The sequence below is a fragment of the Prosopis cineraria genome, unplaced genomic scaffold (assembly GCF_029017545.1).
Source record: "Prosopis cineraria cultivar Desert tree isolate PC_DT_omini unplaced genomic scaffold, ASM2901754v1 PC9, whole genome shotgun sequence".
In the NCBI taxonomy this organism is placed as follows: domain Eukaryota; kingdom Viridiplantae; phylum Streptophyta; class Magnoliopsida; order Fabales; family Fabaceae; genus Prosopis; species Prosopis cineraria.
In genome coordinates this window covers 586389-603243 of record NW_026555340.1, presented here as the reverse complement: position 1 = coordinate 603243, position 16855 = coordinate 586389, and the positions used below count along the sequence as shown (strand labels likewise).

The window sequence follows — 16855 nt, the reverse complement described above, 5'->3', positions numbered from 1 at the left end:
AAAAATACTTAAAGAAATATTGGCCATCGCAATAGCAAATTACAAAGGGTTAGGAACGTAAAAAGTAAATAGATGCAAAGACCTGATGCCTAGAATAGCCTCAGTATGAGTTAAAACAAACAGTAATCTTAAGGAAAATTTGTCCTTTTATTCGTAAAAAATTATGGTACAAGGGGCAATAAAAATTTATTGTGTACAATAAGCCCAGAGGACATCACACGTAGCCAAAGCTGCATCTAGTTTAGCAGTTAGTGATTGATATCAACTAAGAGCCATCTCTAATTCCAACATTAAACGAAGCGAATCTCTAGAAGCTTAAAGCTGGATCTTTTTTTTAAGGCGCTCGGGGTATGGAATGGGGGGTATATAAGGTTTTTTTAGAAGAAGAAGGGTCACTTTGAGTTGTAACATTAATTTTAGGCATCTCACTTACCTCATCTTCATCGTTTTTATATTTGCTTATCCTTTTAGCTTCATTATCAACCTCTTGGAGTTCTTTATCATTCCGTAAGGCAACAGCCATGACTCCTTCCCTTGGATTAACTTCAGTATTACTAGGAAACTTATTTTGGCTCTACCCAATGAGTAAGTTAGCCAAGTTGCTTATTTAGGTTTCTACATTCTTCATAGAATTACCCATTTGTGATTCCATATTCTTCACAGAAGCTTATATTAAAGTGATTGCTTGTTTAAGTTGGTCAATCTCTTGATTCATACTCTTCATACTATTCACTTGGTAATTTTCCATTTGAGCCAAAACTTCCTCCAACTTCGTCGTACGATCTTCAATTGTGTTTCTTTGTTGTTAAAAGCTTGGTGGTGCTTGTGGCTTTTGAGTGGTATAATTTTTCCAAGAGAAATTTAGATAATTTTTCAACCTTGGATTGTATGTGTTAGAGTAGGTATCGTTCCTAGAATTAATTCGATCAGTACCAGTTCCCATATAATTAGCCTCCTCCACATAGTCACTATCACAGCCTATATGAAGCCTAATTATTAGTAGAAGAAAGGGAATTAATAGAACTAAAAGTTTTCAATAATAAATTTAAACTCTTTGTTAAATCCTGTAGCTCGTGTGAGACATCTAATGTAGAAACTTCATTAACCATCGCCCTCCTTCCTCGAATTGCTTTTTGCCTTGAATTTGCTGCTAGCATTTTATAAATCTCCTTCCTTTCTTCAGCCATCATATTAGTTGGATCACCTCGAGTTGCATTATCAACTTTTGATTGGCATTCAGCATTTAGCCCATCATAAAAAAAAAATCCATCAAGAGTATGTGTGGAAATTGGTGATAGGGATATTGGCTTATGAGGACATTATAACGTTCCTAGGCCTCATAGAACAATTCACTATTTTGCTATGTGAAGAAGTGAATCTTGTTCCTTAATTCTGAAGTCTTTTGAGGAGAATAATATGTCAATATAAATTGCTCATACATCTCCATCCAAGAGTTTATGGAAGCTTTTGGTAATCATAAAATCCATTGACGAGCTTCTCCTTTTAAACAGTAAGGAAAGCAATGCAGCTTTAAATCATCATCTGATAGATTATTGAGCGGTAGTGTATCAATTACTGCATAAAATTCTTGTATAATATCCAAGGCTTCTTCAGTTCGGTGCCTATTGAAATTAGGTAGCTTGTTAAGTGAATATTTTTAAATTCATGATTATGTGCTCTAGTACTCAATTAGATGCATGACGGATTAGATGTGATGATGGGCATTGAATATCTCTAAATGTAATGGATGGCTCTAGAATAGTTTCGTCACCCATCTTCTTCTTCTTTGAGATCTATTTTTCGTGCAAAACCATTCAATTTCAAGATTAATAGGAATCAAATTTAAGTCACCAGAAATTCTCAGTTGCAAAAAAAAAAAAGAAAAAAATTTAAAATTTAAAATTAAAATGAACTAAAAATTAAATAGTTAGTAAATTTGTGACTTCCCTGACAATGACACCAAAAACTTGATTGCTCTCGCAAGTGTACGAGATCACAGTAATAAATTACCCAGAGTATTCCAGGTGTCGTACCCACAGGGAAGTTGCACTTTTAGTAACTTAAATAATTAATAGTTCGAGAAAAATAGATAAAATGGATAATTTGATGAAAAGATAAAGAATAAAAATAAATCAAGAAAATAATGATGATAAAAATACAATCACTTAAAGCGTTGGGGTTTAGGATTCACCCTATAGGTTGCTAGTTTCTACCCTTTGAGTTGAATCTAATAAATTATAGTGACAACTATTCCTAAAATGTCCTAATATTCTCTCGAATTATTAGTCCCTTTATAATTAGCATTGAATTCGTTCCCACAATACCCAGGAAACTAATAAACTGTGAAGCTATAGTTTAAGTCACCACAAATTTCTAGAACTATTTGTGGCCTAGTTATTTATGTTTATTTCTCTATATCTAGGTTCTCTCTTCACCTCCTAATCCATCAAGATTACCCATAGATCTGATTAAATGATGGCCAGTCATTAAATCAATATAAAGAATAAGATAAATAAATATAATTGGAAAAATAAAAAATATTCATAAATATAAATGCAAAGAGTCAAAACAAGAAAGTAGAAAACTAGCTCCCTAGTTGGGCTACATCCCTACCCCAATTGGATAATTTAGAAAAAACATAATGAAATCAAATAACACCGTTCTAAAATCTCCAATCATGAAAAACGATCACAGAGAAAATTAAGGAGTAGAAAATAAATAATTATGATTTGTAGAACTTCTCAAGGATCTTACTTTCAGCCTTTTGCTTCTACAAGCTCCAAATATCTCAGAAAGAATTCTTGAGATACTCAAATAAGTGATTGGATGACTCCCCTCTTAATGAAAGGAGTATTTATAGTTAAAGTGAAGGCTCCTTCTCTTGATCCTTCTTGATGTGAGACTTTAATATATGTGTGTGTGGGTGTGTAAACAAATCACATGCAATATATCTCCTTGAATCTTTTGCCTCTCTTTCCACACACACACATGAGATTTGCTTCCTTAAATATGCATCAGATTTTGTGTAGCCACTATTCCTTCTCTCTCTCCATATATATATATATATATATATCTTTTCATTCTTTCCTTTAAGTTGTTTTATTCTTTTTTTCTGCAAAATATAAAAAAAGAAAGATATGAATAGATTTTGTATTAAAATTCTTTTTTATCTTATAATTAAGTGATGAAGGGAAAATATATAAATATCAATTAAATAGATATAAAATCTTAATAAATATAATCAAATCTAAACCAAAATCTATACCTATTTAATTTTAAAATATGCACTTATCAATGGTCTAAACTTATTATTCTCCTTATATTTTCTAATTGAATTAATTCATGGGCTACTAAACACATAGGACTAACCTGTAAGATCGAATTATCCCCACTCTCCAATTGTAAGGGGTTACCTAGGGTCTCCCACACTCACTCTCAAATAATGGATTCTCATTTTTCTAGGAAACTCAGGGGTGTCATAGTTGCCTGACCCACACCTTCCCCTTGTAAGAAACCAATGGTACTAAGCATGTGCTTAGCCTATGCCATCTCCTAAAAGGGGATGACAATACTAAGCATTTTGAATTAAATTTGCCAACCACCATGTGCAAATCTTGGTGGAGGCCTCAGCACATGGATTTGTAATGTCTTCTAACTACCACATATACTTAACCATAATAATAACGAACTACTATGGTAATTTGTGAAGTGAAAGCAAGTTTGTAAAGCTCATATTAATTTACCCACTTTCCTCTTTCAACTTGTACAATTTAAACACCGTGGTCAATTTTGACACACATTCCCCAATGCCACTGTAAAATGGTGTCCCCGAAATGCTTATCAACCTCTCAAGCATTTTAGGACAATCATTGAGTTTTGATTTAATTGCATTGGCCATCTGTTCAAGATAATCTACCTCATCTATACTTATGTTAAAGTCATCTGACATATAGCTATGACTACTTTTGGTCATATTCCTTGCCACTCCATGCTTATATCAATACTTATAATTTTGATCAATTCCATTAACCACTAAATGATCTTCCAATTCCCTTGTAATGACTCACCTCACAAGTCCACATCTTAGATAAGGGTACACAATACTCTCAATGCCTTCCTCATATTCAACACAACCTTAATAAAGTGGCTCACCTCCCCAAAAATTCATTCAATCATTGATTTGCAAACATTTATTCCTTATCCATAATCCCAACCTATCACAAATTATTGGGGAAAATGTGATGAGTGGTTCAATCATTGTAAATGCAAGATAAAAAAATTGAATTAACTGCTAACTCAATGCATTACTCATGAGCTACTTGTAAAAATATCTAATAAGAATTTTCATTTAGAAGTACTAACTAGATTTTAGTACTCTTAAAATGAAAATACATAACAATTTAAAATTGGGACTTTCCTGGCCACTTAGCCCTCTCTAACAATAACAAACTCTCAAACAAAAATTTAAAAATATCACTCTCAAACTACAACAATAATAGTCTAACAATAAATTAGATTGAACAATCTAATTAACTAACAACAGACTAAACATTAGATCAAATTGAAGAATTTAATTAACTTCCAACAACAACAATAATCATATATAATATGGATAGCATCATAGCTCAAGGAAATTTTTTAAAACATTTGATTGAAGCTAATTGAAATTGGAAAATAAAAAAAAAATTAAGGGCACAAGAATAATCTGGGAAAATTTAAAAAGAAAAAAAATACCAAGGTAGCAATGGGATCAATTGGAGGCACACTTTAATCTTCCTTCTTTCTCTCTTTGAATAAGCGGGAAGGATTTTTCAAACTAAAATCCAACATAACAGCTTAAAAATGGCACTGTATTTTGCCCTCATCTTAATAGCAGCAAGCACAAGAACAACAACATTATCAACAACAAAAAGATTCACAATAATAACCCATAACAATTATTTCAAAACTCTATATAGTCAAAAGTCTCGAAAAGTAAGATTTTCGGGTAACTAATAGTAACTTATATAAATCAAATCTAATAGTCATGAAATTTGACAAACTTGTACATTTCAATATGTAAATTCTAACCAACAAAAAGCCGTAATCAAATAAGCTCTAGGATTTGAATTATAAAAATATCCATGAAATTCACATAAAATTCATTAAAAAAAAAAAACTGCCCCTAATATACAATTTCAACCCTAAATTCTTGTCCAAATCATGATTTTTTAAGTTACCCATAATGTCCATTAAGATTCCCAAGCAAAAAATTAGCTATATTAAAAAAACCGAGGAGAAGAAGGCTTTTGGTCAAATACCTTCAGCAACATTGAACCCAAAAGAGAAAGGAGTGTTTCGGTCACATCACAAGCTTGGGGCTTGATTTTCACAATTTAGGGTTTCAAATTTCAAGCATTCACAAAGAAATTAGAAAAAAAAGGGCAAACAGAATGTTGGGATGAAGTGAATGATAAAACAAATGATTCAAACAAATATCTCACAGATGTCGATATATCTCTCTCATAAGCAACAGGTCACAATGAGAATCATTTAGATGGATATTGAACTGTTCTTGAACATCGATGATGGGCTTGAGAAAGATGGTTTACATGATGGAAACGTGTTCTAGGCAGAATCGATGGTGAGGTTGAGAGAACTCTAAGTATAAGCTTGAAGAAGACGAACACAAAATGAATGAAAGGAGGGTTTTGGGATTTAATTTTAAAGCATATATAGGACATTTTAAGCATCCTATATTCAGAACCGGACCGAATATTAAACCGAAAAGGCAATACAACACAACACACCAACAATTTAAACAAGCGTAACATCATACTTCTCTATTCAAGACTTATCAAGATTGGTGGATCCTGATTAAGCCAAGCATGAGTTTCCTGCAAATCATTAACACTATAAGTTTCAACATCTTCTTGGGTAAAAGATCTCAAATCAAGTCTTTCTATGATGGAACATCCCCCCCAGACGAAACCCCCCATTGCCTCCTCCTTCATTATTACCTTTATTAAACAATGTAACAAATCAAATATTAAAATTAAAAAGTAACACATATTATAAAAAAAAATAACATGACTAATACTAGAAAATACCAAAGATCAAACCTTCATCTTGATTGATAGAAACTTGTGGGAATTATTGTATCATCATAAAGCATAGCTTCTTCTATCTCATCATAATTAAGGGTGGGAGAATCTTCATCTTCCATGATCCAATACTCAATGTCACCAATACTTTCATAATCAATAGGATCAAAAGATCTTTTTCTTGTTATAAACTCTAAAAACACTAACTAAAGTATTAAAATTTAGAAGTTAACTTATAATTAAAACTCATGTTAAACAAAGTTTAGTTATAATTAAATAATATACCTATTTCTCAAACAAAGGTTGTAATGAATAAACATAAGATCATTTACCCTTTTATGCTATGCTCTAACCTATTCCTTTTTTTAGAGTGTATTCTTTCAAAAACACTCCAATTTCTTTCACAACTAGATGAAGATGAAGTTTGGGCTCAAGAGTTTCATTGCCAATTTTTTTAACATTTGGTGCACTATCACCAAACATTTTCCACCATTCATCTGCAAAATTTAGCATCAAAGATAAACATAAGTAAGAACTATAAAAACTAAAAAGTATTAAAGTTAAATGAAAAAAGAATTAAAATTTACTTGGCCGCAATGAGTTTATAGATGAAATGGCCAAGGAACAACCGAAGCTGTCAAGTTTATCTTGATACAACAAACTTTCTTGCACAAACTTAGTTTTGTTAGAAGTGATTGTCTTATCCAAACATCAAGAAATCTAGCCATAACCTCTGGCTTTTTACAGAAGCTTTGCTTATCATAAAGAACACAGGATTTAGGAAATAAGCTGCTGCATGAAGCTTCTGACGAAGTTGAGAATCCTACCTTTTCTTGATAATCCTTGTAGTAGGCTTATACATGAGCTTTTTATTCATTAATATATTCTTGATAGTTTTTCTTGCATTATACATGCCATCATATACATACCCAAGTGAAGGCCTCTCATCAGCATCAACAATCCTCAACAACCGAATAAGTGGTAAAACAATTTGGACCATAATTTTACAATCATTCCAAAATTGATTGTCCAGCACTATTAAAGTCACATCTTTGCCTTTTCTCCTTTTGAGTATCTAGAATCTAAAAATATTTTGCTAGTTACTAAGGCTTGCAAATCATGTTTATGCTCATGAATACTTTTCAATGCAATAAAATGGTAGCAAATCGTGTTACCCCAGGGCAAATAATTTCAGTCCAACCTTCTCTTTTTCTCAGCCAAGCAAGCAAAAGGCATGATTATAAACAAACTTTGTCACCACAGATGAACATGTTGCTAAGCCAGTCACAACATCCATTTTACCGATATCTCCTAACATCAAGTTCAAACAATGTGTAGCACAAGGAGACCAAAAAATAGAAGGAAATTTGTCACATAATAACCAACCGCCCAGCAGCTTTATAATAGTTGCATTATTAGTTATCAAGTGCATAACATTTGTAACTCCAACAAAGTCAACCATTTCAGTAAACAAGTTGTACAAATTTTAGGCATCCTTAACTATGTCTGATGAATCAACAGATTTAATAAAAACAATTCCCCTAGGAGAATAGACAAAAAGTTAATCAATTGCCTATTTGCTTGATCTTGCAAACAATTGGCCATGATTGTACAACCAGTATCATCCCAAAAGTTTCTAAAACTATCAACCATTAACTGAACTTCCTTTTTAGTATCAAGCAGTAATTTAGTTCTCATGGCATGATAACTTGGCCCTTTATAACCAGGGCCAATAGCTGTAAACGCATCAATCATAGGTTGAAAGAATGCTAAATTAACAACATTCAATGGGATACAACAATCATACATCCACTTAGCAAAAGCCATGTCTACTCTACGTACAGGTTCTTTACCTATAAGCACACTTCGTATCCCTGGCTATGCTCCTGGGGTTGTTCTTGGTGCAAAATATTTATCAATAGGAGCCTTTCTTTTTCCAAGTTGAGTTTGACTTTGTGGTTGAATTTCCTTGAGGGTTTGAGATTAAGGAGTAGAAATTTCTTCTGAATTTCCATCATGACTTTTTAATGGTGTGACATTAGGGCCATATGGATTGTCCTCTTTATAACTATCTTGCTTCTTGCCTTTATTCTCCCTAATCTCCTTTAAATTTTCTTCGAGTCAGTAGTGAACATCAGTAGGCACCTTTTTGCAACTTATTACATCCCCTTTCTTTCCAGCAAGATGTTGTTTCATTCTATGAATCCCTCCACCAGCAAATTCTTTTGCACAATACAAACATTTTAGGTGAACTTTACTATTTGGGAGCTTGATCTTAGCACAATGCTCCCATATAGGATCTGTCTTTGATCTAACAGATTGTGTTGATATAGTAGTTGAAGCATTTTCAGATGTCATTTTCTACAAGGAAAAATTTAGATTTGTTATTAAGAGACCTAATCAATATATAAAGTATAAACAAAGAAGAGTAAACAAATCAGATCAAGCATTCCATTCCAGTGGTCAGTCTCGAATTGGCTATCAAGTATCAATTAATTGATACATTGTTAATGAATGCTTGTAGGTAGCTTAAAATCCATTACACAATCATTATATGCAGGCATATATAGCATTTAATCAAATTAGATCTTCAATAGATAAGGAATTTGAACTTCTAAGGAATTGAAAATTTGAAATACATAAAAATTAAAACTTACTTAGACCGTTAGACGATGCAGCAGAGCCAGACTAGGAAGAGGATAGCTCGGTGAGGATGAGGAAAAGGAGGAAAAGATCAGTCGTAGGCTGTGGTTGCTCTTGTTGATGCCAATCGATAAAGGAAGATGAATGAAATCGTGCCCCATACTGCCAAAGTCACAGATGAAGGAAATCAGTGAAGTCATAGTTCTGGCAAAAAAAAATTATTGTAGTCATAGCGGTAGAAGAGCTAGAAATTAAAGCTCAAAGTGAAAAAGATAAAGTAGAATGCTAAAAATAGAAAGCCACCACCGCACTGCCAAAGTCACAGAGAATGGGAGGAGAAGAGCAGCGAATTAGCAAAGTCAAAGTGGGAAGCTTGAAATCGAAGCTCAAAGAAAAAATGTGATGCTTGGAAATGGAATCGGAGAATCACAGCTCAAAGAGACAAGGTAGAATCTGAAATCATGAAACACTGAAACTTTGAAACAGGAATCCAGACCAGATGCACCTAACCGTGACTTCACAGCTCAAAGAGACAAGGTAGAGATCTGAAACTGTGAAAGGTGAAAGTAAAACACTGAAAGTCTGAACAGGAAGCCAGAAACGCGGTGCTGAACTGTGACTTCATAGCTCAAGAGATGAGAGATCTAAACCGTGAACAGCCCTGCGAGCTGAGAGCTGAGTGTGTGCCTCTGCGTCTGTGGTTTGCTTTTTCTTTTAGGGTTAAAATCTCAATTCTAAAATATATGGGGTGAAAAAAAAAGAACCGTCTGGCTTTTAAAAACCGAACTCGATTCCTGGCTCAACTTCAGTTCGTGGCCTAACTGACGATTTTGGCCGGCTTAACCTGACTCAATGTCTCACACAGTTTTTCCCTTCTAGCCGAGCTGAAATGTGGACGGGTCGATGGTCGAACCGGTCCGACCGTCCAGTCCAGTTTTAAAATCATTGCTATATAACAACACATGCAAGATGGTTCTTTCATGGAACTATTCTATATGTGTTTTAGGAATTTGAAAATCTAATATTTGTTTTAACAATATATAATAACATATAGAACGTTCCTTGTGTAACCACCCCATTTCTCTTCTCAAATTATTATACCTTTACTTTCATCTCCTCATATAGGATGGTTGTGCATATAATTATCCCATATGAGGCTTCTTATATTATTAATTTTTCAGTAGTAATGCTTAATACATAGCATATCCCATTTCTCAATCGATCATTTTTAACACACACAGCATATCTCATTTTTCAACCAAATTTATGATCATTATCGAAAAATCACCTTCAATCTCATCATATTCAAAATCATCATTTTCAATAACTAATGATCACTTCCATCACCCCTTCTTACTCATTTTATGTTTTCCAAAATACAAGTCATATTCAATATTACATAAAATTTTCTCATTCCCATACAACTCATTTCAATAAATATTAGCACCTTCAATCATTTTCTCAATTATTTCAAAAGGCCACACTTGCATTTTTAAATCTCTAAAACATAAAACATATTGATTCAATTATGAAAAACATGTTTACAATATCCCATAATCAAGCAAGCAATGATACTCGAATTAAATTTCCCCAACTACCCCAAACCTTTGAGATACCAAAGGTTATCAAATGGTGTGCAATGTAGTTAATCTACAATTTACAATAATAACCATCAATGTTACCTCCATTAACACATTTCTAACTCTCTAATTTCATAATAAATCAACCTAAATACACAATCTCTTTTAATTTCTTACAACTAATAGGTGTATTAACTCCCATTAACTTTAATATCACCATTTGTGACTCCCAACTAGCCAAATTCATCATTAAAGTACTTAGGGTTTGTCCCAAACCCAAAATCCAAACTCATAATTTTATAGAAACTTCAAAACTAGGAGTAGGAAGCTTACACAACTCCCATCAGTCCCATTTAGAAAAATAGGTTTGTACTTGAAGCCTGAAGGTCTAAAAATCATCATCTCTTCTATAAACCCCAACTAAAAAATGAAGTAAAGTGGATAGGAATGATAGGGAAAGCTAATCTAAGTGATTTAGATCTCCAAATCCTCACAAGTCGCACCTGGATGAAGCCCTTACAAAGCCCAAATGAAGCTCCCTCGTTCTTCTTTCTTTTCTTCTATTTTTTGAACACCCGATCAGTTAACTCATTTGATCCTGAATTTAAAAATTCAAGATGTTACAGACTTCACAATCTCAACACTCTTAGGTGAACTCCCATTCATCCATGATCATGTAATATATAATTCATGTTCATATGGAATATTGTAATGCAAAGCTCATGTTCAACAAACTATAACATATCAACATGCTTGAGACATTGCAAATCCATTTAATCATTTCCAAATTAAGGTATACTTCAAAAACCCACTTCATCAAATTTCTAGAATAACCTCACACATTATCATATAATATAACAATCATACATAAATCATAATCACAAATAACAAACATACACAAGAATTCAACTTTTGATTACCTCAACCCTTAGTTTACCAAACCAAAAGTACACTTGAAAAGCCAATAGAGCCTCCAAACAAACATGCAAGATCCAAGATTAATTAATTTACAATTAGTACCATCAAATACCATTAATAGTTAATAATCATTAATAAGCTTAAATCAAAGTTTAAACCCAAGACTCCAGTTATGGTATAACCATAACCATTTTAGGTTTTATTAGCTCATTTAACCTCTTTTTAGTCTAAATAACACTATTATATTACCCCTATTATTGTTAACTTGGCCACTAAGCTCTAGGGTTAACATCAAACCCTTTATTAACTTTACTAAACACCCTCATCAGCCTAACCCAATAGTTAGAAACATGATTGAGCATCCCATAACTCCATTAAAGTCAGATGAAAGGGTGGGACTCAATTCTAGCTTTAAACTTAAATACCCAACACCTAAAATCTCACAGAAAACGCATAGAAGAGGGAGAAAATGAGAAATAGAAGCTTACCCAATGATTGAGAAGCCCAAAATAGCCTCCAAATGTTGCTAAGGATAAACCGTAGTAGAGCTCTCCTTAATTCCTCTCTGTCCCTCTTTCAAACCCTCTGTTTTTCTCAGAGGAAGAATTAATGGACCACAGCTAAGCTTAGGACACTAAATGTCCCCTAAGTATAGTTTAGGCCAAAAATGGGTTTTAACTCTTTATTTTATTGTTGTGTGCTGTATCAATGAGAATAGGTTAATTAATCAACTTCTGATCCTGTTTTCCTTTTGTAGGAAATAGCAACACATCAAGAACTGTCACAATCGTAGTTGTGCCACTTGGTGTTTTTATCGCACTTCTTATTTTGATATGCATCTATTTTGCTGTTCGGGAATCAAAGAGAACAGTTGAAAGTAAGTCGAAATAATGTTTTCATGCATGGAAAATTATTCACATGTTCATTGAAAATTGTTTATTTTATGTGAAAAAAGAACATTGTTAATTTGAATATCATAATAAGAAATAAAAATTAAGGCTGCATTACTTTACAAACACACACCTACTACACGAAACTGTAATTTTCACAATTCATAAATACTATATATAAAAGCCAATAATGGAATATAATTCTATTTGAATTAAATATTTAAACTATATGTTATTTGGCAATGATTTAAACAAAACATTTTAAAACTTTAATTACTTCTTTACACATAAATCTTTAATTTAGTACTTTTTGTTTCAAAAATTGTTATTTGGACCCAAATATGACACATAATGAATTGAAAGTGATAAGGGTACGTGATGAATGACAAAGAAAATCTCAGTATGGTGGAGTGAAAAAAAAAGGTTAAACGCGTTAGATTTTTTTCAACAAGTTTAATTATTATACTTTATATTAATTTTTTTTTGGCAAAATAAAAGTAGAGAATCAATATTTATAGATATATTTCATCTAATTTGAAGAAGTAATCTTTTGTTTGAATTTTTTTCTCAGTTGACCAACCTGAAGCAAATGATGATGAAATTAAACCAATCGAGTCAATGCAATTCAATTTTAACACCATCAGACTCGCTACAGATAACTTCTCTGTTGTCAATAAACTTGGACAAGGAGGATTTGGATCAGTGTACAAGGTATAATTATGATATTGTTGGGATAACTATGATAATACTGTCAAAACATTGTCAAATTTAATAACAATTACATTCCCAAGTTTAACAAATGCAGGGTAGGCTTCCCAATGGACAAGACATTGCTGTCAAAAGGTTGTCAATGAATTCTATGCAAGGAGATGCAGAATTTAAGAATGAAGTGCTCTTAGTGGCTAAACTCCAACATCGTAATTTAGTGAGATTACTTGGTTTTTCTTTAGAAACAAATGAAAGGCTTCTCGTTTATGAATTTCTTCCCAATAAAAGTCTTGATTACTTATTGTTTGGTAAGTTATTAAGGCTTTAGCTCAATTTGGATGGTACTTCTATTGCTTCATTTATATTTGATGAAAATCAAAAAGCCTATATTAGATGTAATTTTTAAAAGATAAAGTTTTAAATGGGTAGGAAAATATTGCAGATTCAAGTGAACGTGCTCAATTGAATTGGGTGATACGCTACAAGATTATAGGAGGCATTGCTCATGGTCTTCTTTATCTTCATGAAGATTCAAGACTACGTGTTATTCATCGAGATCTCAAACTAAGTAATATTCTTTTAGATGAAGAGTTGAATCCCAAAATATCAGATTTTGGCATGGCAAAGCTATTTGTTATAGACCAAACTCAAAGTAATACAAGTAGAATAGTTGGAACTTAGTAAGTATCATAAACCTTACAATCAATGACAATTATAAGTCATTGAGTAAATTAATGTCTATTTAACTTTGTTCATCTTGACAATGTCAAAATTAATGTCTAATTAAGCTTATATATTTTTCTTGACATTTAGTGGATATATGGCACCAGAATATACAATGCATGGACAATACTCTGTCAAATCAGATGTTTTCAGTTTTGGCATATTGGTTTTAGAGCTTATAAGTAGCAGAAAGAACAGCAGCATCTTTGATGAAGAGAATGCACATGATGTTTTAAGCTTTGTAAGTCCTTTTCTCATGCACACGCATGCTTGCACTTGTCATCTTTAAGATGACTAGCTAACACTCACTCACACACATTTGTCATCTTTCAACACGCACACACGCACTTGTCATCTTTCAAAAGTATGTAATGTAAGATTATGCTCTTATATATGATGACTAGCTAACATGTATTTGAATATAAGTAAGTTAGGACTAACATCATTCTACATTATTGAGGAACAACTTGCAGGCATGGAAAAATTGGAGGGAAGGGACAGTCATGAATATAGTAGATCTTGTATTAAACGATGGTTCGAGAAATGAAGTAATGAGATGCATCTATATTGGATTATTATGTGTTCAAGAAAATGTGGCTGACAGGCCAACCATGGCTTCAGTTGTACTTATGTTGAATAGCTTCTCTTCGTCTCTCCCTTTACCTTCAAGACCTCCACTTTTAGTGAGTACAACTCAGAGGCAACAAGATCAAGTGAACCAAGAAGTAACACTATTCAAGGTTCAATAAATGAGGCCTCAATTACTGAACTATATCCACGTTAGATTATTGTCTTGAAGTTTTAGTAAGTAAATAAAATTATTAGATATTGACAATTTCCTAGGCATGAAAGTTTAGCCGCATGTGTATATGAATACTTATGCCAATGCAAAATATTGTGGATTGTTAAGCCTTTTCACCGTTAAAAAAAAGTTGAGTTTCTCTTTGCATTTCACTAGTTTTCGTTTGACTACATTTGAAGAAAGATTCCCTACCCATATATCAAAGATGGCTCTCCTTGTGGTTAAAAAGGGGGAGATTGGGGTCTGAAAAGGAGCATTAGAGCCTTTGGCTAGGTACCATCTTCGATTGCCTAGCATCTCAGTTAGAGGAATTAGGAAGAGAATATGGTGGTTGATCACTTGCATGTTGTTATGATCACTTGCTTATTATAGACTATATAAGTTGATATCTTCTTATCTATCTTAGTATGGCTCTGATTTACCGCTAATGTGGCTTGCTTGGCAAACTAAATATAACCTTGTTGATAAAGAAATAAACTGTTTATCTTGCCTTATGGAGGCTGTTTGCATAAACTTACCAAACTGGGTTATTGATTAGCCATGGATACTCTGTAGCTAGTAGTTACTAAGACATTTTAATTTTCTCAGTCCCTTATATTTTTCAGGGAACAATAGTAGAGCTTTGAGAAAGGAACTTACGCAATGACACCAAAACTCTTGAGGGGTATGGTCTTAGAAGTCGGGAATGCTACTACTGCCATATAACATAGTCATCATGTACTTAGTCATTTATTTGATTGATGATTCTATGTATTTAGCTGAGATATTTCAAAGCCTTCGCCCTTCAAGCCCCATAGTCAGGGGATATGGTTAGAGTACAAGTTGTAAAAAACTTTTAGTTCCTATGTTACTTACAGTATTTTGGTTTTTAATCTCCAAATATGCTTATATTGTTTGATCTAATCTACATAGTTGATACGTGCTAGCATGCTAGAATAAGTAAAGCCACTAAAAAAATGACTTTTGTCTCTACTAAATGTATTTTACGATGAATTTTCACAACCAAAAAATTACCACCAAAACTCTTGTCGCTAATAGTTTTTTGTGACAACAAACTATCACCACTAAAAGATTACTTTTATTTGTCACCATTAATTTTTTTTTGCAAACAAAAAAAAAATAAAAGGGCCATTTCGTGTCACGTCACCTGACACATAATGCTATGCCACCCCACCACATGTGGGGCTCCTCATGCCTCGTCAACAACACCCACTCCATATCACCCTCGCCACATGGGTGGCTCCTTATGCCACGTCACGTATCACATTGCCACATCTTCTGCCACGTCATGCGATGTCGTCATAAGCACCACGTCATATATTCATTACAAAATATGCCAAAGTCAATATTTAAACCCTTAACTTCCACCTCCCATGCCTTAAATCCCCATTCTTTACCCGTTGAATTGCAATGCATATGAAATTATTACATGCGAAATTAAATATATGTTATTAAACTACATATACATATATCAAATAATGTATTATTAAAAAGTTATATAGATATTATTGTTTATTTTCATTTATTAATATCGTAAAATAATTTATATGACTATATATGTATATATTATTTACTTAATAAGATATTACTTTCTTACTAGCAAATATTATTTTTGTTAGGGAAATGAACTTAAAATAAAAAATATTAAATATTAATAATTTTCTTATAAACATTTTAACCAATTTTTTTTTTTAGTTTTAAAATGAAATAATTAATTTCAAATTTTTTTATAAATATGGATTATATTAATTTATGTTAAATATCTTTAACTTTTATCTTCTCCATATTTTTCTCAAAAATTAATAAATAAATTATTAAGTTTGTATCTTCTCCTAAATTAAATGTGATGAGCTAGCTAACCTCTATAATTAATCTCTACCTCATAACAAGGTGGATTTGAATAATTTTTTATATTCTTCTCAGTGATAATATGTTATAAGAATATTATTGGTGACTTCTTTTTTCATAATAATGGAAACACAAATACTTGGTAGAATCACAAGGCATCCTTGTTAAAAAGTCATTAACGCTCAGCAAACAAAGTAGACACCATGTGTATATCAAGCCAAGTATCAAATACATAATATGTTAAGTAGTTTGCATTGTCATTTGCATCTCGCCACATCTGCACAACTTTAACGTCCCATTGCCATTTAAATATTTATATGTAAGTAAGTATTTATGTATAACTTAGCTTGATTATTGTAAATGACTCTAAAAGGGGGTGAATTAGGCTAATTAAAAATTTAAACAAACTATGCAGAAATAACAAAAGTAAAGTAGGAATGAAATCACCAATCACAAGAGATAGGAAAGATGAGCTTGACATAGATAATTTATCCTAGTTCAACTCCTACTACTTGAGTCTACGTCCAATTCTTAAGAACTCTTTGAGATTTTCAACTATATTACCAAGATTAGTCCGGGCTCTTGATTGCCTCAATATATTAATAGACTTCTTAATAAGTCTGAATCTCTCCTCTTACAAAGGCAATGACAAATCCCCTT

General features: G+C 32.5%; 1 protein-coding gene and 1 non-coding gene across 3 annotated transcripts in view; both read left to right on the top strand.

Annotated features, from left to right (window-relative positions):
- Positions 1–15185, top strand: part of LOC129320587 (cysteine-rich receptor-like protein kinase 10) — a 37680-nt gene extending 22495 nt beyond the window's left edge. Inside the window, exons 3-9 of one of the 2 annotated variants that reach the window (XM_054966111.1) lie at positions 11982–12101; positions 12686–12825; positions 12920–13130; positions 13265–13502; positions 13636–13786; positions 14019–14285; positions 14953–15185. In XM_054966111.1, coding sequence (XP_054822086.1) covers positions 11982–12101; positions 12686–12825; positions 12920–13130; positions 13265–13502; positions 13636–13786; positions 14019–14285; positions 14953–14973 — 1148 coding nt within the window. In that variant the 3' untranslated portion in view covers positions 14974–15185. The remainder of the gene's footprint in view (positions 1–11981; positions 12102–12685; positions 12826–12919; positions 13131–13264; positions 13503–13635; positions 13787–14018; positions 14286–14952) is intronic. The other variant, XM_054966112.1, reaches the window with a different exon arrangement.
- On the top strand, positions 1287–1393 carry LOC129321143 (small nucleolar RNA R71). Its single transcript, XR_008595932.1, has one exon. It is a non-coding gene; the product is annotated as a small nucleolar RNA R71 (small nucleolar RNA).
- Positions 15186–16855: the final 1670 nt, after the last annotated feature.